This window comes from Prinia subflava, chromosome 17 (assembly GCF_021018805.1).
Source record: "Prinia subflava isolate CZ2003 ecotype Zambia chromosome 17, Cam_Psub_1.2, whole genome shotgun sequence".
Lineage (NCBI taxonomy): Eukaryota > Metazoa > Chordata > Aves > Passeriformes > Cisticolidae > Prinia > Prinia subflava.
Genome location: NC_086263.1, coordinates 12318505 through 12340541, shown reverse-complemented (window position 1 = coordinate 12340541; position 22037 = coordinate 12318505). Strand labels below are relative to the sequence as shown.

The 22037-nt window shown below is 43.5% G+C and overlaps 1 protein-coding gene across 1 annotated transcript in view; it reads left to right on the top strand.

Annotated features, from left to right (window-relative positions):
* GNA12 (G protein subunit alpha 12) overlaps positions 1–20286 on the top strand; it is a 40864-nt gene extending 20578 nt beyond the window's left edge. The window contains exons 3-4 of the mRNA XM_063414003.1: positions 12221–12271; positions 13295–20286. Coding sequence (XP_063270073.1) covers positions 12221–12271; positions 13295–13864 — 621 coding nt within the window. The 3' untranslated portion in view covers positions 13865–20286. The remainder of the gene's footprint in view (positions 1–12220; positions 12272–13294) is intronic.
* Positions 20287–22037: the final 1751 nt, after the last annotated feature.

Here is a 22037-nt window from a genome sequence, read left to right as displayed (position 1 = left end):
TTCCTTCTGAAATTTGGTGGAAATGAAGAAACCTCACTCTCAGTAATGAGCATCTGCATAGGTTAAAGCCATGGTAGCACAAGGACAACTTTTATTTGAGTTACTACAAAAATACTTTATTATGCAGAGACATATATGTTAATGTTTATGTGCCTAAAAGCAAAGAATATTGTTTCTTGTGGAAGAGCTGCACTTGTCAGACTGGTTTAATCCGTTCAGTCTCAAAGATACAATTGAAAAGGAGACTTTTATTTGTGTTCCCATGATATGGGAGTTCAAAGTTTTTGGTGTATGAATGCTACATGCACTACTTGAAGATCCAACAAGGACCTTAGAGTGAAGGAAAAGAGAGAGCTCCTGCTCCTTGCTGTGTGCTGTATTAGCAGTTTTCTGACCCTGTGGTTGGTTTCAGGAAACTGGGGGGAAAAACAGGCGCTGCCCAAGAAGAGGTGCCTGGTTTTGTTAAGCCTGTCTCCCTGACACGGCCCTCTCTGCTCAGAACAGCAGTGCTGACAGTGCACTTCAGAAAGTCCCAGTTTTACAAGTCAGCCTTTTGTACCTCGTTTAGATGTTCTTTGTAGTGATTCAGCTTTCTTTTGGTAGCCATTCAGCTTTTCATTTGTACCAAACCTTGCACTTTTCACCTACAACTGGGACAGCCAGCGAGGGTGTTTGCAGTGCCTTTAAAAATGTTCTGAAAGGTTCCCTTGAGAAAAAACAGTAAGAAGTTAAGGCATGGATTTTCCAAAGGGGCCACTGAATTTAATAGGATAATGGGTAATGAATGCTTTCAGGCTTTCCTGAATATCCTAGTTTATTGTAAGATATGTAGGATCAAGAACAAATAGCAAGAACAGATGAACAAATAAGCAAAACATTAAAAACTAGGTCTGTTTTTACAAGAAAGTCTTACTGGCATATCGTCTGTATTTTTATACTTAGCAGATATTTGTTCTTTACTTGTCACAATGGCAGTGAATTGTGTTTAGTGAGACCATGCTCTTAAAAACATGGGACCTTGACAGAGAGCTGAAAAGGAGAATGCAGGTAGGATGGTCAGGCTCAGGTGGTGATGTTGTACCATTGCTACCTATCCAAATCCTGACCTTTTTACAATGACTTCTCAAAATATGTAATGTCTTTAACCTGCTTTTCTTCTGTTTGTTCCCCTGCTGCTGCTGTCTCCCAAACAAGCCTGGTTTGCCTTAAAACCTGGAGAGTTTCACTGAATGCAAACCACTCTTGGCTTCAGCTGGCCTTGGGCTGTAGCTCTGGACAGAGTAACCCCAGTGAGCAATAGGAAATGGTGGTTTGGGGACTTGTGCTTTGCATTATGCTCTTGCTTTTGGGGTTTTTTGGAAGCTGCTCTTGGAGAAGGGGCAGTTGCAGCTGAGGGGGTGACTGAGCACAGCTGAGGGGGTGACACGCTGTGCTGCTGGGGAAGGGACAGGCAATGGGCATCACAAGTGGGCACGGATTGCCTTAACTGCTGCTTGCCAAGGAGTGATGGCAGTGCCTTCATCTCACTGATCCTTCTCCCCCTGTACCTCAAAGAGGAGTATTTTCAAAGTTTGTGTTCTGAGTTACTGGAGTATCTGAAGTGTTCAGAGACTTTTCAAATCCAGGCTGTTTCACAGCTATTGAGTGTGGAGGAGGAGGTGAGCAGTGACTTTTGACTTCTGTGTTTATGTGCAGTGGTAGCTGTGCAACAGGGGAGGGTTCACTTAAGATCCATCTGAGTGTGATGCTGCTCCAGGAAATTCCTCAGTGCTCCAAAGTGCCACAAACCAAGCAGCTGATAAGCAAACTCTAGTGGAGGGAGCAGAGCAGTTGAGTGTCCTTCCCAAAGGAGAAGAGTAAGGTTAGCTCAGTGTTTCACTTCTCCTTTCTCAGCTGCACTGCTGGAAAAGCTTCTGTCACAAGGGCAGGAGGCAGCGTGGTCCCACCTTCTCAGTGCTTGCAGCTACACCTAAAGCAACTCGGAGGAGTAAACCTGTCTCGCTCTATTGTTGACTTAGGATCTGGGGGAGGGCAGGAAAATTTCTTGGAAACATCACGCAAGATTTTCTGTTTGAGAAAGTGGAAAACATGTTGCTCTGAGGAGTAATTTATTGACACCTTTCGAATGTCTCCTCTGTATACAACACAGATTCCTGCAGTCAGACTGTGGCAGACTTGTGCTTCACTTGGCTTTCCTCCTGAACAAACTGTTGCTGTTTGTCCTTAGAAGGTCTGCTCTCCACCCCACCCCCAAAGCTCTTAATTTGACTTGCTTTCCTTGATACTTGCTTCATTCTGCTTTGGAAAACTCAGTAGAATCTCAAGCTGGAAAAGCACTGCTTTATTGATGGAACTCTTTCCCATTTAATTCCACCCCTGAATTCAAGGCTTTGATCCATGTGGTCTCAGGCTGGTCAGAGTACAGCAGTGAATCAGTTCTGGTGTTAGATGTGGGCAGGAGACAAAAGAGCCACCTGATATATCCTCTTTTTCTGTCTCCTTTGCTCCAGCCCAGCATTCCTGGTTGCAGGGAGTTCAGCTGGCCATCCACGTGGCTGGACTGCTGCCCTCTCTCCAGTTCAGTAGGATGTGACCGAGGCTTTAATTAGGATTTTTTTTATAGCCTAGTCTGCTCAACAGCTTGGAAAAGTTTGTTAAACTCACTTCATTTTCCACTGTGGCTTGATTCATTTGTATGTGTAGCTGAGGCCTTAAGGATAGAATTTCACCTATTCTAATGTCACCTATTTCTAATCACAGGTTTCATCTTTAGATTTGTTTTCAGACCTGAAACAATTCAAAAACAGTTCTGAAATTAAAGTAAAAGTAGTTTAGGTTGCATGAAATCTTCATATTGAAGTATCAATAGGGTGAAGGTTTAAATGCAGATTTGGAGAATTCCTCCTCCTCATGCCAGAACAGGCATCAGAAAGGGAGAGAATATTTAGAATAGCTGATAATGGTTTTATGTGAGCAGATAGAAAACCTTGCAAGGTAATTCCTATAAATATGGTCACAGAGAAAACTTGACTTGATTGTGAATGGAAAGTGAAGTTTATTTCAGGTCACCAAAGGTCCTTGGAGGTTCGTTCATCTGCTGGACCTGACACAGGGCTGTCAGTGGCACTGGGGCAGGAGAGGTTGTGGAGAGGGCAGTCAGTGCTTGGGTGAAACCCTCTCACAGACCCAAAATACAGCTGAGAAATAGTGAAATAAGTGTTCTTGGCACGTGACACCCACCTTGATCTGGGGATTTACAGATGTGTGTGAAGGTCAGGCTTGGTGGGTACAAGCCTTGATGTAAGTGGGGGGCACAAGGTGCTGAGGAGTTCTCAGTGCAGAGAGCAGGAGGAGAATTTCCACCGCCTGGAAAGGCACTGGGAGGGCAGGCAGGGCAACAACAGGCAGAAACTGCACCTCAGAGTTCAGAGCTGGCCAATTCCAAGCCTCCTAAATTAACGAATACCAAACTTTTACTGAAAAAGGAGGGCGCAAATGATTTTTGAGAATCAGATGTGAAGGTGCTTGAGGAGTCCCTCAGCCTCACAAGCCTTGTGTTCTTTGTGGTTGAGCCTGCCAAGCCCTGAGGTAATGGGCATGGGGCACAACTTTAGAGTAATGTAAGCAAGGTGGAATTGAATTTCTTTCTGCACTCTATCCTCTACACACTTGATTTTATAGGAATCAAACTCTTAAATACCACACCTGAGTGCAGCTAAGACTTAGGCTGCCTTTTAGCTGAGTTTTACCTAAAACCTTGCTTTCAGATACTGAGCCGCTTTCTGAGTTTTGCCAGACCATCATTTTAGTCTGCCTGTCTAAAAATGTCTCCATTTTGTACATACAGACAAAATGAGAAAACCTTTAGAATAAAATTTTAAAGAAATACGAGAGATGAATGACAGCTTGCAATCCTTCTAGTCACCGTTTAACAACAGACAAATTTCAGCATGACGTGTCTGAGCTGATACTTCCCCAGAATGTGGAGCATTAGGACAGTGCAGCAAATCTTTGGTGTGTAAGTGGAGCAGGAAGCATCGTTCTGCAAGATACTCAAGGTTATGCCTCTTGTAAGTGCATCCAAGCTGCTGAGCTTTCCAGCTGGCCACCTGCCATGGAAAAGTCCAAGCTCAACATTCTCTCATGGCTGGTGTTAGCTGCTTTTTCAGCCCACAAGATCCAAGATATTTATTTCCCATCCCTTGATCTGATAAGATTTGAAAGGGAAACTGACTGGTAAACTTGTGATTTAGTCTTGATCAGATAGTCAGTACTGCTGACTAGATTAATTCAGAAGGTACTTTTTTGTTGCTGTCTGTTCTAGTTCTGCAGACGTCTCCTGTAAACAAAGCAAATTTCAGGTTTGCATTTTGACCTGCTGTGAACAGAGCATAGGCCTGGGGTCACGGAATAACGGGATTGTCCATCATTCCAGGGGATGTAAAAACATCCAGCATCTTCTAAATTCTGCTGTGTTCATTGAAAATGCCCATTTTTCCATGGCAGCTGCCCACTGAGAATAAATGGGATAATTTACTGGTGATGGGTCAGAATCTTGGACCCATCCTTCCTTCTACAGCTCAGGGCTTTGTTCTACCTGTGGCAGGAGTGGTGTTCCAGCTGCCTTTGGGGCGCTGAGCTGGCTGTGCCTGGAGTGAGAGGCTGAGCCTGGCTGCACTCCCTGGGCTCCACGGAGAGCCTCCGGTGTGGGAGATGAAAGGGCTCTGGCAGCACTTGCAGACAATGAATTCCCTGGGACAGCTGGCAGGGAAACAGGAAGGAATCCTTCCATGGGATGCTTAGGAGTAGGTCTGGCATCCACTCAGGACTGAGCCGGGCTCGCTGCTGATGTTGGATGCAATTGTTGGACTATTTTTGTTGTTTAAACATAACTGTGATCCTTGCACATGGATTTGGTCTCTATCCCCTTCCATCCATTCCCTGACTCTTGCTGGCTGCTGGTCAGTGAAGGGTAGGACATGCTGAATCCCTGTGGCTGATGTACAGATCAGTCTGATCAAGATTTTTCTACATTTATTTTTTTAAACCTAACATTTAGCATGTTTGTGTTACACTTTGTTTTGTTTGTGGCCGGTACTGTTTTCCCTGCTGTTTGCACCTGTTTTTCTTCCAGCCACTGCAAATCTGTGAAGCAGAAACAGCAGTGATTAACACAGTAAGTATGAGTAAAATCAAAATTACAGGGTTTTTTTGTTAATGTTTCTTGAAGCTTGTAGTGTAGGATGGAGCCTGCCTTAGTCTATTAACAGAAAATTCCTTTCCTCTTGGAGGCACTGCTGCTGGTGTGCATATTTGAGACAAATGGACAGAATTGTTAACCTAGTCCAAAAGTAATTTATCTCATCTACATCCTGTTGATGTAGAAATACCTCGAATTTCAGGCAAAAATGTCACTTTGGTTTTCCCTTGCAGCACTTGGGAGGAAGAATTGCTGTATTTGATTGCTGGAAAAAGCTAACACGTGTTAAGAGTTGCCCTTCAGCACAAGAACCCTGCTCCTGTGTGAGTGTTTCTTAGCTGCAAGGCTGGAATTTCAGTCACAGGATTCCACAAATCTTAGTACTGCTGTGGAAGCTCTGATTAGCCTAAAGTTTTTCTGGAGAATTAAATATTTATCACCTATTATTACCCATACGCTGCAAAGCACAGTGAGGCCATGTGTCATGTAGGATGAGTTAATATAAACCCGCCCTGACGTGTGCAAACAAATTTTTCCATTGCCTGTTTGGACTGAGCTGACAAATAATGAATTTTTAAAATATTTTCAGACCTTAACATCTGATACCTACCGTGTGTGAGTAGGCAAGAGAAAGGAGAGGTAATTTGTAGAAGTTTGGAACCATATGGTACTTTTTTTTGTAGTTGGTATGTTTGGAGGGTCCAGATAGCAGCAACTTGGATAAGCACTGGAGTTGCTGGATGGGAGCCAGGAGCTCAGTCTGTTGTTAAGGAGGAAGTTAAATAACACTGGAGGGATTTGATAGCTGGAATTCTGTACAGCTTAAAGAAGGAGAAGTGCTTGGGCTCTGCATTGGAGCTGGTGATTGAATGAAAAATTAATGCTTGTCTTGTGTCAATAAATTTCGATGCCCAGACAGGATGTAGAAAATCTGTAGAACAGAATTGCAGTGTCCAGTGGGCATCAGCATTTCAGGGCAATTTAGGTTACTTCAGCATCCTCTGGGGGAATTCTTAACAAGCACAGACTTGCTCACCTCCTTGGAAAATAATACCGAACTCATCAGCTGTCAGAGAGGAGAGAATACATTTCTGGCTGCAGCAAATCCGTGCCCTGTTAGCACTGAGGCTGAATGGAAGGGCAGATTTGGAAGTTCTCTCTGGAAGGAGCCTGCGGGCTCGGGAGGGGGAGTTGTTTGTTTGTAGTTGTCCCTCAGGAGAATTTGAGCCCTTGGACAGGAGCAGGGTGCAGAGCCTGAGCCTCTTCTCTTCCAAAGGGTTTGTGTTGTGGTGGCAGGGTGTTAACCTGCTGCTTGTGGCCAGGAGCTCTCACTAAGGAAAGCATTTGCTGTAGCACTTTTTGATGGTAAGGTCTTTGTTCTGATACCAGTACCCAAAAACTTGGCTGATCTAACTCCCAAACATTTTCAAATACTGGTCCCCTGGTTATTTTGTGACTTTGCTCTTCCCTTGGGCCTCTTGCTTTTATAAAACATTTGAACATTTGAATATATGAATATTTGAAGATACAAAACATTCAGACCTCTTAGTCAAGAGGTGATTGACATCCCAGGAAACTTGGAAAAGAGGAGATCTCAAGGTTTGCAAGCAAAGATTTTGCTTGCACGTTTGCTTTTTGTCTGTACGTGTCTCAGGCAGCCCTCATGGACTGGTTCCTTAAATAAAGGCCAGCTTTGGATGAAATTGTGTCAGTGCTTTGAGTCCATCCCATTTATGTGTCCAAAATCTCAGAGCTGGGAGATTCCCAAACATCTCTCTGGGGTCTCCTGGATTTCCTCTGTTTCCCAGCCCTGCTGGTAAATGTTTTACAGCTCCTGAGCAGAGGGTGGGTGACCAGCACCAGTGTTTTATCTGGATCAGTGTTCTCTCACCTTGCAGGCTCAGCTGCAGTTTGTAGCAGTTATTTGCAGTTTCTCTGAGTGTTTCACTGTAGTGTGGGAACTCTGTTAGATTTGTATTTTGTGTTCTCTTAGATCTGTATTAGATGCTTCCTTGAAGTACAACATTTCCTTCCTCTGTGGTTCAATCCATCATCTGAAACAAGCTAAGACTGACAGGTCTACCTTAAATTGTGCACTCTAAATTTAGCAGCCAGAGACAGAATGATCAGGAAGGGCTAAATTAATATTATGTCAAAAAGGCCTTGGGACAAGGAAAGGAAAAAAGCCAGTTTGGAACAGAGGGTCCCCTTTCAAGTCTTTGAGTTCAGAGCAGAATTTAGAGGAACTGCTTTTCAACAGGAAAAGTTAGAAATGAGCCAGGATTTTAGGGAACTGGACAATGGGGTGTTTCACTGGCCTTTATGATCTGACCAAGGTTCACTCTGAATAACAGGGTTACAGTGACAGGTTGATAAATTCTGGCCTTCCAGAATTTCTTGAGTTTCTGGGGATATTTTAAAGTAATCTGCATATGATTGCTGTGCATTTCTTTTCGTGCAATAAATACTGCTTGGGAACTCTGCCCAAAATGAGGCTATCAATGGCAAAGGAAGCAATGCCAGATTAGTTATAATATTTCTGTGTGGAGATTTCCTATGTGCTCTGAACGTAGCCTGGAGGGACAGGGATGTAGAATTCAATCAGTTATTTTCATGGTGACTTATTTGGAGCTCATGTTAAGATGGCATTCACACAGTATGAGGTATGTAGATTAAAAATTTCTTTATTTCATGGCTTTCGCCCCTTGAGAATGCTGTGGTCAAAATAATCTAGCATATAAAAAGATTTTTAGAGAACTATTTCAGGAAGCAGGAGTATATGTTTACATTTCAACTCTCCTCCCTTTCTCCTCCACCAGTCAGTTTTTAAACAAATTGTACTATTTTCTCTGGCTTCACAAATTCTATACAGCAGATAGGCCAGTTTTAAAGAATAACAATTAAAAAAAAAATAATCCAAGAGCGACACTGAATTGTGGGCTCATTTGAGGCCTTCTGTTTGTGTTTCTTGATTCCCCCAGTTCCCAGATGTGCAGTGACTCATCCTCCTGCACAATGGGAACAGCATCTCTCACTCCTTCTCTGGGTCCCAGTTGTGAGTTGTTACTCACAGGGTCTGGGCAGGGGAGGGGAGATCAGCAGTGACACCGTGAGTCACCCCAGCCTTGTGGTCACTCCTGTGTGGAGAGGAACACCAATGGTCACTGCTCTGCTCTGGGGGAATTAAAAAAGGACCAGCTGAGCTACAGAAAATTCATAACTCCGAGGTCACTGTCCCGTAAAACACGGGGTGTGGGTGCAGGAGACACCGCTGAAACATCTTGATTTATTACCAAGGATCCATACCCAAATCCACAAAAATAGCAAACTGGTTTGTAACTGTGCAATGTGAAATGTGCAAATAGAGCACTAGTTAAAAATAAATAGGAAATGTCAGTGTGCAAATGCTTCACTGGCAGGCTCTGCTGGGATTGTGACAGAACGGGGCTTCCTATCTCAGTGTTGTGCTGACTGAAATTAAATAATCTTTCATATTTTAAAAGCATTATTTGTGAATATTGTTAGAATATTTTTAAAAGAAATCGTGTGCTGTTAGGACAATGCAAGATGTGAGTCTTTTTTAATCTGAAAGGCAGAGGCTCAACAACCTTCTGCGGACGTCATTGATCTGAGGAAGTTTCTGGTGCTGCCACAGTTTTTCTTGCAACATCAGCCTGTAAAAGATCTGATCTGGATCTTTTTTGGGTTTTTTTAAGTGAACACACCACGATGTGATTATATTTAGGTAGTTAACATAGTATAAATACACGTAGAGGGTATAAATATACATATATTATAAATAACTTCAGCTTTCATTTCTCCTTTGCAAGCATAGCTTAAAATAGATCGTGATGTTAAAATAACCTCTTCTTTTCCGATAGAACCATTAAAATACTGAAATTGAAGTCATTAATCTGCATGAAGATACTTTTAGTATCTGATGAATCAATTGCAAATATTTGCTGACACTTTTATAGGAAGTCATGGTCACAGATCTGAAATAACTGGCTGAGATCTGGAGGAGGAGAGCACTTGAAGTGCTAAGGCAGCTTTGAACGGGGCTGAATGGCCAGATGGGTATTGGAGAAACACTAAATATTTGCACTGAAAAAGCCAGACCAGCTTCCTTACAGCCAGTGTCTTAAAGAGAAAAAATAATTCAACATGAAAAGGGCAGCTGATACTTTATTTTGATAATTATTTGCTGTGAGTGGAAAATCTACTTTGATTTAGAAACTGTGTGTATATTTTTAGATACATATGTTTATATACATAACCATTTGTTTGTATGAGTATATAATACCCAAAGCATGAGACAGCTTTGCATAAATTATAATTTATTAGTGGAATTCAAAAATCCATTGAAGAGCAGCTTGATATAAAACTCAATAAATTTGACTTCTAGATCTAATTAATATTGCTATCTATTTCCTCTGAATGACTAGGAGAAATGAATATAGAAAGGAATGTTCAGTTAGCATAATTGTTCTAATTAAAAACACGAATAGCAAACGGTTGTGAAACCTGGGGTTTCCATATTTTCCTCATTTAAAACGTTATGTGTTACTCACCAAGTCAGTTAATGCCCAGTGCATGTGTGTGCTGCTGGCTGCAGGAACTGTATGTGCTTCCCAGAACATCCCAGTTTGCTGTAAATCTGACTAAGATGTGGAACAAGGTCATTCCAGAAGCCTTTGGAGTCCACACTTCCACAGAACTTAATACAGAACTCATTAATCAGGGAATCATTAAAGCAGGAGGTTTTGAGTGTGCGCTGGGTTTGGGGTTATTATTCTGGAAGGTTCCTGGTGGGTGTTTTTCCTCCTTCATGTTTGTGTGCTTTAACGTCTTGAGGGTTTTTAAACTTCAAACCCTCTGGAGCTTGTTGAGGATTTGTTGTTTTGGCTGGAAACAGATATTTTGTCCTGGGTACTGGATGCCTTTGGATTCTGTGCTAGAAGAGAATATTCAGATTTTTTTCAGATCTGTCAGAACATGCATATGGGGCTCACACCTGCTCCAGCCACCTGACTTGGTGTTACCCAGCTCTCCCAGTGCTTTGCTGAAAATTTCCCTGAACAAATTACATGGCTTAATTGCAACCTTAATAAGAGCTGGGTAAGAATCTAGAGAAGTCTGTTTTCCCTGAATCACTGCAGAAATGAACATGTATTTTTTCCATTAATCAGTTTATTTTCTTACCTCCCTCTCAGTGTGCAGCATGTCAGAGTGATGGATGTGTGGGGTGGGAATCAGGGGAGGCAGAGGCTGTAAATCAGGGGATCCTGCCTGTGTGTCCCTGCATTTCACAGGCAGGGCTGTTCCTGCTCTGGTGTGGGAGGGATTCCTAAAGCAACTGGGTAGAAAATTGGAAGAATCTCTATTTATCTGCAGTATTTTTGCACATCTGAAGGCACTGTGTGGGACGGAGCACAACAGATAGAGAAGGGTTTTTTGTAGCTTCAGTGATCTTTTCTTTCTGGGCTCTCCCATCTCCTGAACATGACTAATGCTGTACAGGAAGCCCTTTTCTCTTATTCATGCAGTCTGTGATATCTCTTCTGATCCACAGAGTGCCAAAAAATACAGGAAATTACTTTCACCTTATGAAAATTCATGATTGTAAGGAAGCTCTTAGAGCAATTGTTCTTTGGAAACTTCCCCTCTCCCCCACCCCACCCCCCAAAAAAGAAGTGGTTTTTTTTCTGCTAGAAATCCATTGTAAATCTTTTGTTGATACGTGGTAGTCTCTTGCAAATCCATGTGTTCTCTCTCCTTTATGAAAAGACACTTCCAGTTTTAAATGTTAGGAAATAATAAGCTCCAGCTCCTATTGTGTGTGCCTTATGCTGGAGCGTGCACTTGTCCAGCACTGAATGCTCTGATCTCCAGTCTGATTCCTCACAATGAACTGCTGTATTCATCTGTTTATTGAGTTGTACTGGGGGCAGCAATCCTGTTGTGTAGAGGAGGATGTGTGGTTTGAGAATTTGAATTGCAGCTGGAGTCCAGGGGTAGTACTTGGAGAAAGTTCCATTCTGAATTAGTGACTTGGTGAGGGCACCTACTCTCATTTGGTCACGACTGACAGCCCTGCTCTGTGATAAAGAATTGGGTTTTCCTGCCTAAAATCACTAAAAGGCAGCAGGATTTTCCACTTCATCATTCTCATGACATGGCTACAACTACAAGACACATCCTGAACAATAAAGAAGACTTACTGAATTACTTTTGCACGAAGGGAAGTATTTTCAGGAGAGTTCCACTCCAGAGTAGTCTGTATCTGTATGGAAATAATATTGTTACTTCTTTAAAAATCTGTGCAGTCGTGTCCCCACTTAATGCAAAGAGGCCCTTGATTTGAGTGGGACACACAGGAGAGCTTGTTTGATAAAAGACATCCTCTTACACAAGAGAAAACTTTCACACAAGAATGAATTTTCCCTGTAAACATTCCTCTTCTCAATAGAACTGTTAAAGGACTTTGTACAAGATGAGCAAATCTATTATTAAAAGTCTTGAAGGGAAGGGAAGAAGGGAAGCTATCTGTAGAAGAGCAAGTCCTTGAATATGTTCCTTTTTTTGTTTGTTTGTGACAAGCAAGTCTAGCTTAAATCATCGTAAATGGTGGGGGACTTAAATCTTCCACTTTTCTAAAGATATGCCAGCCAGTCTAGGATATGCTTTTGTTCACTGTTATGAATTTTAAACAAAATACACTGCTTTTTTATAAGTGTGCTTCATTTTTTACTCCCACACAGTGTCAATTAACGGCACTTATCTTAAAGGGGAAAAAAGCCAAATTCTTCAAGTCAAAGAATTGACTTTAATAACACTTTTATTGTAGAGATTTACTGGATCGACCTGAGCATTTGTTCAGATCTCTTCTCGACTCTGATTTTTCCAGAGCTGGTGCCATTGCTCTGTGAGAGCTCAGTGCATGTGGGAAGAAGGTCTTGGTTCTGTTGGGTTTGCTGTCCTAGGAACGAGCTCAGTTCCCCTGTTTTTCCTTCTCCCCAGGGTGAGTCGGTGAAATACTTCCTGGATAACCTGGATCGCATCGGTCAGCTGGTAAGAAACCTTCTCCTTCTGAACAGAGAGCTCCAAGAGACAGGGAAGGCCTGAGGGGGCTGTGATTCATGGGGTTTATTGGGTTTGTTGGTTAGGTTTATTAAATAATAATGCATTTATAATAATAATTCCAGCGTTCTTTCTCTAGAAACAGTGAACTCCAGCTTTCTAAAACTGAAGCTCAGCATTTGTGTAATTTTTTTTGTGACAGACAACAAATGGAAATTGTATTTGTGCACATATTTTATCAGCCCTTCCATTCCATCAACCCATCCTTTATCAGACTTCCATGAGTCTCTGGAACTCATTCACTTTTCTGATGTTCTGATGGCTGGTGCTACTTAAGGTAGCAAAATGAAACCTTAGCAAAATAAAAGCCATTCCCAGCACTTGTAGGATTCAAAATCTGTAATGAAAACATCTGTCAGGAGACTTGGAGGAGAAAGAAGGAAGATGATTTTCCTAAACAATAACAGTGATAAGGCTCTGAATAACAAATTTCTCTACAGTGGTAGACTGGGCCACAGCTTGTGGTGGAGTCTGTTGCTGTATTTGCTGTTCATAGAGTGTGAACCTGGAAGAAGAATTTCCACTAAAGCTTTCAAGATGGTCCTTGTAAGAGTAATGAACTGTGGAAAAACTAGATTTAAAAAAACCCAAAACCTTTCAGTGATGGTTTTATTTGCTTTATTGAACATTACCTAAGTGGCAGTAACACTGTAGCTAAGAATTTCATAATGAAAAAATACACTTCAACCTTAAACAAAGAGGCTTGAAGGGCGAAAGTGTGAAGGAGTGAATTAATCCTTTATTTTTGTTCTCATAAGTCTCAGGATCTTCTGTAGCTGTTTAACCAGTGTTGAGCTAGATGGTCAACAGGCCAGTTGAGTATTGTTGAGTATTCATTCTTCATCTGATAATTTTTAAGTTTAAAAGCAGCTCCTGGTGATTTTTACCAATATTCAGGCATTAGCCAGAATTTTTAAAGGACTTTTGTTGACACTTCTCTCCTTTCTTTTGCAGAACTATTTCCCCAGCAAACAAGACATTTTGCTGGCCAGAAAAGCCACGAAGGGGATAGTAGAGCATGATTTCATCATTAAAAAAATTCCTTTCAAGATGGTGGATGTAGGGGGACAGAGGTCTCAGCGTCAGAAATGGTTCCAGTGCTTTGATGGAATAACTTCCATTTTGTTCATGGTCTCCTCCAGTGAATACGACCAGGTCCTCATGGAAGACAGGCGCACAAACAGACTCGTGGAGTCCATGAACATCTTTGAGACAATAGTCAATAACAAGCTTTTCTTTAACGTTTCCATCATCCTATTCCTCAACAAGATGGATCTCCTGGTGGAGAAAGTAAAGACTGTCAGCATCAAGAAGTATTTCTCGGACTTCAAGGGCGACCCTCACCGCCTGGAGGACGTGCAGCGTTACCTGGTGCAGTGCTTCGACAGGAAGAGGCGGAACCGCAGCAAGCCGCTCTTCCACCACTTCACCACGGCCATCGACACGGAGAACATCCGCTTCGTGTTCCACGCCGTCAAGGACACCATCCTGCAGGAGAACCTCAAGGACATCATGCTGCAGTGAGGGACAGCAGCCCCTGCTCTGTTCAAGTTTCGCCGGAGGGTTCGATCGAAGTTTTTGTCCTTTCTTTGTGGCCCTTGCATGCGGCGCGGGACCCGTGCGAATTCCTTGGCTCAGGAATGCTGTTCACTAGCCAGTCCAAACAGAGGAGCTATAGGCCGGAGGAGTCATGTTGATGTTAGCTACTGAATCATTTGGACTAAAACACTACTGAAACCTGGCCGTGGTAGGTTCTGTACCGAGTTTGGAACGCTGAATGACACAGCCACCGTCTGCCTTCTTGGAGAACAGAATTCTCTGACAAACCGTGCATGGAAGACACGTTTCAAATGAATGCGCTCATTTTTCAGAGACACTAATTGTACAAACTGCCTTTTTTTTGTAGTTTGGAGGTGCTGAATCGATCAAACTAATCTAAACATGATGAGATTGGCAGCTGTATTGGAGAATGTTAATGGAAGTTCCATTCTTAACCCTTAGGAATATAACCAGGTCTTGTGTGTGTGTTCAGCTTTGCCGAGGGTCTGGATTCCGCCTCCCGAGGTGGATGCACAGCTCTTGTCTGAAGGTTTTGCATGAGTCTCCTGAGCACAAGTGTAAAACTGTGTAAGGAGACTCACGTTGGAGTCAATGGGATGGGGACTTGAGGCCTCGCTGAAGCGGAGAAGGGTTTATTTTGCACTATGAGTGGAGAGAGTTACATCATGGGAAAACTGATTTCCTTGGTGCAGCAGCCTGTGCTGGAGCACCCAGCCATGCACAGGGGGTGCTCGAGGCAGGAGTGTCCTCACACCCACGGTGGGCAGCCCCTCTGAAGGTTCAGTATCTCACGTGACAGAGCTTCAGCTGTGCTCAAAAGTTTGGAAGCTCATTAAACTCCTTAAACAAAGGTTTTGGTAGCACAGCAGCTGCTTGATGAGTTCCCAGCAGCTGACCTAGGAAGACTGAACACCCTGGAGATCCCAGCTGCACTGATGTATTTGGACAGCAAGACCTTGCTGTAGAATTAGCCTTTAATCTGTGTCTTAATGGGATCTTCAGCCTATGGTGATGCAGGTAGAACCCAGAGCACAGTCAGGTTTGGAGTCGCCCCTTTTGGGCATGGTTTGGGTGTAAAATGCCAAGAGGCTGTGAATAATTTGGATGTGAACTCCGAATTTCCTTGTGCTCTCAGTCTCTGCCAGGTGCCTTTTCTGTGTACAGACATTGAATCTTTCCTGCTGCAGTGGGGTACATGGACAAACTGAAGATATTGTAGTGCTGTCCTTTAGGTAACTCAAACATAGTTTACTGTGCAATTTTTGTCATGGTTTTTATCCAAGAATAAAACCTGAAGGGCTGTTTGTACCCATAAAAAGTCAGCAGATTCCCTGGAGTTCTTATCCCCTTTGAGCCTGTAATGGCATGTCAAAACAAGCAAAGTTTTACTTCAGCTGGTAATCCCATGGGAAATGTGGTCAAAGAAAAGTCCTGTTCCGTTGTCCTTTCATGTTAATTTGGATAAAATCTGGAATCTTTCTTCCCCTCTGAAGCTTGCAGATGTTCATATCAGTATTTTTGTGTCGTTTCCTGATGTCACAGCCTCCTGGCTTTCTTTGTGCAGGCTCCAGAGTGGAAAAGCTGTGGCTGTGTCAGTGCCTGGAACAGGCACAGAATCGAGGTAAGAAGCAACTGACAAGTCGCAGATGGGAAAATCTAACTTAAATCTCAGCAAACTTAAACAGGAATTAGCTTCCTTGTGACAAGTCTTATTTTGCCAGGACCAACTCTGTCTTTTAAATATTTATTAATTTTTAGCCTTGAAGGGGAAGAATTTTATGTGGCTAGTATTCAGATGAGGGAAAAAAATCTCAAGATTATTACATTTGAAAAGGAAAACGTTTCACCACGGCGTGATGCAAACGAGTTTACTCATCACATAAGGTTGGTTTCTCTGAGCCCATTTGTTTGGCTGAAGACTAAGGCTGCTTTCAAAGCTTTCAGATGTTTTCTGAGTTTTTGGTAGTGGTTTCCACTTCACACAAAACACTGGGAAAGAGGAGGCAGTTGTGGGCTCACCTGACTTCTAGGTTGACTTGACTTTAGTTCTTAGTTTGCTGTGAGCTTTATTCTTTCACTGAATTTTCCAGATGAGTTAATATTATGCTTGTTTTCTCAAATTAGTTAAACATTCCCTTTCAACTGTATTTTTTCTCAAGAATTACCTCAGTTTGGTGTCTGAATCTACTGTAGTTTTACCTGGGAGGCATAGCATGGAATTTCCTGTTCTGTTTTTCTCTTGACACTCATCCATGGTTTTGTGTCCTTAGTCACCTTATGGATTTACCCTCAACAGAGCTAATGATGAACTTGCATTTTCAGTAACTTAAAATCTGCACCTGGAAAAGAAACAGCATGAGAGATTTCGCACTGAGCTCTCAAGCTGATTTTTTTTTGTATGATAAGGCAGTTTTGCACACTAAATCAATTTTAGGGAACCAGTTTGCCCACCTTGGGCCCATTATTGCCTTTCTTGTTTTAATTGATGGAAGGGGCCTGAGTGTGGGGCTGCAGCCGCAGGTGAAAATCAGTGTTTTGGCTCTGTGGGCTCTGTCAGGTTTGGGTAGTGAAGGATCACACCAGGAACCCCAGGTCAGGAAACTCTCCTTGCAAAAGTTAAGCACTTCCCAAGTTTGCAGAGTAAACTGTGAATGAAAAGGATGTGGGGGTCTTTTTGAAATGTCAGTTTTCTCTGCAAAATACTCTTCTTGCCACAGCTGAGGGGGCTTGGAGTGTTTTTTTCAAGGTAAGTTATAGTATAATAAAGCCAGAAAATCATGTTGTGGTAAATCAGTGATTACTAAAGCAGAGCTTAGGTAGGTGAGGTTGTTCACACATCTTGGGACAGGCCTGGTCGGTTGCTTAGTCTTTCACCAGAAACAAATATAAAACTTTATTTTAAGTGACATCCTGGAGAACTTTGCAGGTAAACACAGCTGGAGAGAACATCATTTTTTTGTTAGTTTTATAGGCTTATTGTTCATTTGGCTGGTCAGGAAATGGGTCACAGGCAGGATGATCATCAGATGGAGACCTTGAACAAGTACTTTTTTTTTTTTATTTTAAGAAAAGAGCAGCTTTTTGCTGTCCCTCCTCTGACACCCGGGGTCAGTGACAGAATATTGCAGAGGGGTTGTCTCTGCCGAGGACAAAGAGAGGAAACTCTTGCAGCCTGTGCTTGGGGCAGAGACTTACGTAATCCTGGAGTCTGAGCAGAAAAACTAAATGGGAGCCATTTATCCAACACTACTTTGTGTTTGTTGTGCTCAAAGGCAGAGTTAAGCTAATGGAGTGTGTCAATGCCACTCCTGCAGATTGCAGGCTCTGAGCAGTCCTTGGATGCATGGCAAGGTGACTTGGTGGAGTTAAAAAGGAAGAGTGGTTTTCTGGAAGTGACATATTCAATAGGCACTTGTCACTTTGAAGGAATGAAATCGTTCTTAATGTTGAAAATTAACTAATGGTGGTTGTGGAATTGAAATTGCTGAATTGAATTAATCTTACTTAATACAGCAGCTTTGATTATTTGACTTATTAACTTGATAATATGTTTAATTTTTTAATTGCTGCTGTGTAAAACCTAGAACTAGGCATGTTACATGGATGAAGCTCCTGTGGATGACCATTCCCAGGCCTTCTGGGGCAGGTAAAGCCCAGCTGCAGGCAGAGTGGAGAAAGTAATGGCAAATAAACCATAGGGAAATGGAGTAGGAAGAGCTTATTGGCACATGGCACTGGAGACAAGAATATAATTCCCCTAGGACAGCTGAAGTGGCATTTGGTGTGAAAAGTGGTGCATTTGGAGCGTGTCCCATCCCGTCCATGTGTTGCCCCCATCCCCATGGGCTCATTCCCTCTGGGAATTCTCCCATCCTGGTTACTGTGATCTGCAGAGAAACGTGGAATTAAAGCAGGTGAAAGAACAGGCGTGGTACCACTGCAGAAAGCAGCAGCCTGCTTTGGTGACAGCTGCCTTCTACAGAACAGCATTTTAGAAAACAGGTCCTCTGCTGCCTTTAGATGGCTGTCTTTGTATTAACTATGTTTTAACTTATATTAACTTATGTTTTGGAGTCTTTTCTATGTGTGTACTTCTTTATTTCTGGGGGAAAAATCCCTTCTGTGCATGGACCTGGAGGATTTCTCTAAAAGGCCCCTCTGATTTTCAAGCAGTGAGTTTTGACACTTGCCTTAGCTTAGCTTCTGTCATCGAATTTTCAGGAATACCTGCTGGATTGATGGATGATTTGATGTGTGCCAGCTTGAGAGACAACACCTCCACACAGTGCAGTTTGTCATGTAAACCAAACACTGATCTCACGATGAGAACTCTCTAAGTTTAGCAGAACCCTCTTTTCTATATTCTCTTTCTAGCACAAAATCACGTGGAGTAGTCAGGGGTTTAATATCGCACTGCCAACTCTTTACCTCATACTCTGTAATTCTGTAACACAAAGTGGTGGGTGGGGTGTTTCAGTAGCAACTATTAAACATCTGTGCCTACTTTTGTAAATGAGCTTTTAACAGTTTTTTAGGGAGCATCCAGTATGGATCAGGGCTGGCGTGGTCTGGGCCAGACTTGGCCTGAGTTAGTGCTGACTCCACACAGCTCCAGCTGAGGAATGTCTAGCCTAGTGAGGAATAACTGGTGATGCAAGACCTAGTGCTTTTTAATAATACCTGTTTTGTAATTAGCTGGGGTGATCTCTGCTTTGTGCTGTGACGTGGGCACTTCTTTGTTTTGACACTAATCTTTTTTAAGTAGATGGAAATGAGTAAAGCCAGGAGATTTGGAGCTGAAGCTGCCTCTTTGCTCACCTTGGTGGCTGAGCAGTTCAGCTCCATCCCTGATGTTTTTATCTTTCTAAAGGCATTTGGAAAGCGGTGTTGAAGTTTGTCTGTGTGTTGATATGCTCGTGTTCTTACTGGGTGGGGAGTGTGGAGGTTCTGTCAGTGCTGGTGGTTCTGTGCCTGGCCTGAGGAGCTGGCCCAGCCCTTGGCCTGTGACTGAAGGTCTGGTGTGAAAATAGTCAGAGGGGGGAAAAAAGAGCAGCACTGACTTCCAAGGTGGGAATTCTGGTAAATAAAAAAAAAAGCCAAAGTATGTTGGAGGGGAGCAGGAGAGGGGAGCTGGTTTCTAAACAGATCCCAAAAGCTGATGGTGCTTGAAGACTGTACTGAAGTGAAATGCCATCTGCACTGACCCAAAAGCTTTGAGTGACTCCAGAGAGCCATTGGCTGTGAGTTAGGAGCAGCAGGCTGGCCAGGCTGGCCCTGCCATTGTAAAACCTCTCTTCATCCGTTCATCACCGGGTGCTAAAACTCAATTTTGATAGAATACAGTATGCAGATCTCTGGCCAGACACTGCATCCTACTCTTTCCTGACAGCAGCTCAAACTTTCTTCAAGATACCAGAGCATGAGAAGGTAAGAGGCTGTTTCCATTCTTGGAATAAAAAACTACAACCGATGGAGAGCAACTTTATTTAACAAGCAGGACCCGAGGGAGCATGTTGGAGGGAAGTGACAGGTTCTGAGTAGCACAACTCTGCTGTTACTTGCCATCAATCTCCTGTGCAGGTGGTTGGGCACAAAGGCTGAGAGGAGCTAGCAGGGAGCAGGGGGATGTGGAGGAGAAGGGATCTGTTGGGAGCTCACGAGACTTGGGAAGGTGCCTGGTGGAACTGAGGTGTGTTCAGAGCCCTGTTTGCATTGAGGCCATGAACCCTCTGTAGGAGAGGGAGTGTTCCCCCAGCTGGTGTTGTCTGAGACGTGGCATGGGCTTGAATTGATGATACAGATTAAAAAGCATTTCTGGACACTCCACTGGACAGCAGTGCTGGTGTTTCTCGCTCCAGTGAGAGGCTGTTTTGTTTGTGGAATCAAAATGTGCAAAAGCAAACTGACAGAACACCAGGTTATCTGTGACACGACCACATAGCTTAGGAAGCCAAGTGATGTTATCTTTTATTCTGCAATGTACTTGCTCTCTGGTGCCTATGCATTAACACACATACTATGCAATATCAGCCTTTTTTTAAACCAGTTCACTACATTGGGCAAGAACGCCCTGAGTTTAGCCTTAATTTTCTTAACAATTCACAGGAAAGTACTTTAAAAACAGTGACAAACTCAAAAAAGGTGGAAAATGCATAAAGTAAAAGCACAGTCCCAGACTGCTCACATAAGTGTCTTTCTAGCACCAAAACAGCATCCGTGATAGAAGCAGCTACTTGCTGTAATAGTTTCAACTTATGAAAACTGTGTACTAGATAAAATTATATTGTGATGTGTAAAAAGTGTATTTTATAGCTTTGGTGACTTAGTTTACTGTTTTGTATATATGAATTTTATAAATCTATTAAAACTTGACTTGTTATACTGTTCTTTATGGGTTTCATCTTTCAGTGAGTGTCTGAAGTGACTTTTTTTTTTTAATTACATTTTTTCTGTGGACCGTATGGAAGTGCAGCTGTCATGCCATGAAATCTCAGTCTGTAACCTTTAGGTGTCTCTCACTCTTGCAGTCCTGACTGGAATAATTCTTCCTGAGTGTGTCCAGGAGCCCAGGCTGGTGACACATTAACCTGTGTGAAACCTGGGGCTCGTTGGGCTGTGGCATTCCTGGGGCACTGATGGGAGGCACTGCTGGAGTTTGCTGCTGTATTTGGAGCTCAGCAAGAGAAGACAATTGGGCCTGTTGAGATGGGAGCACCTGTTGGAGATTCCTCAGTGCTGTGCAGGATCTGATAATAAATAACCTTGGGGACTGTGCCTGCTGCTGTCCCGGGGCCAGGCCCTGTCACACAGCAGAGCCCTGAGAGGGCCAGCAGTGTCCCTGTCACAGAGCCCTGGGAGGGCCAGCAGTGTCCCTGTCACACAGCAGAGCCCTGGGAGGGTCAGCAGTGTCCCTGTCACACAGCAGAGCCCTGGGAGGGCCAGCAGTGTCCCTGTCACACACAGAGCCCTGCGAGGGTCAGCAGTGTCCCTGTCACACTGCAGAGCCCTGGGAGGGCCAGCAGTGTCCCTGTCACACAGCAGAGCCCTGGGAGGGTCAGCAGTGTCCCTGTCACACAGCAGAGCCCTGCGAGGGCCAGCAGTGTCCCTGTCACAGCACTGCCATCCTGTGCTGCCAGAACTCAGGCCCCACTCCTTGGGAATGCCATTAACCTTTCCTCAATTCCCTCACTACAAAAGGTCACACCTGGCAGATTTTTGCGGCAAGTCTTGATTGTTTCTGGTGTAAACTATTAGTGCCAAGTCAGTTCCACTGGCAGTGCACAGCTTGAAACACTTCCTGCAGCATTTTTGGTCCTTGCTACCAACAGTAGGAAATGCAGCTTGAGCTGCATCAGGTCTCTGGGAATGGCTGGCTCTGTCCCCGGAGCTGCTGGGCACTTTGAGGTGAGAGGTATTGCCAGTGTTCAGCATCTCTGCTGAACAATTGCAAATTCAGAATGCTCCAGTAAAGGTGCCCAGGTGTGATCACTTCAATGTGAGAAGCTCTCAGCAGCAGCTCCAGGGGATCTCTCTGAGTTCTGTGGAGCAGAGTGGCCCTTTTGGGGCCCAGGGGTTCTGTGAGGTGCCCCTTTCCCAGCACAGCTGCACAGATGTTGCTCCATAAGAGCAGAGCTGCAGCAGTTGGTTCTGCAGGTGGGTTTGTCTGCTCAGTGCCAGTGAGTGCCTGTGCCCCAGGGAGAGCTTAGACTCCAGCTATTACCTTGGAATTACCTTCCCAGGAGCAGCACAGCTCCCTGTTCAGAACCAGAGCATCTCTTCTGCAATTTCAGTAATCCAGAACTGAAGATAAAAGGGAAAACATGTCTGTTTCCCCAGGGAGAGGCTGCTCTAAAATGCAAAGTATACTCGAGCTTATATTTTTGCTCAAGTGTACAAGGTGTGAGGTTTGGGGTGGTTATAGTAGTATTAAAGTATTCGTTAGAAGTCTTTGAGGAGAGAAATTAAATAAATCCTTGTGGTTTCTAGCTCCAGCCTGGTATCTCATTATCCTTACAGACTGGGAGGAAGTTTACTCAGTTACTAATCCCAAATTTCTTGCCACTCTTCCCAGGACTGGCTGGCATCTTGGGGAGCTGCGCAGTGTTAAAGCAGGAAGAGTTAATTAGGACAAGTGTTT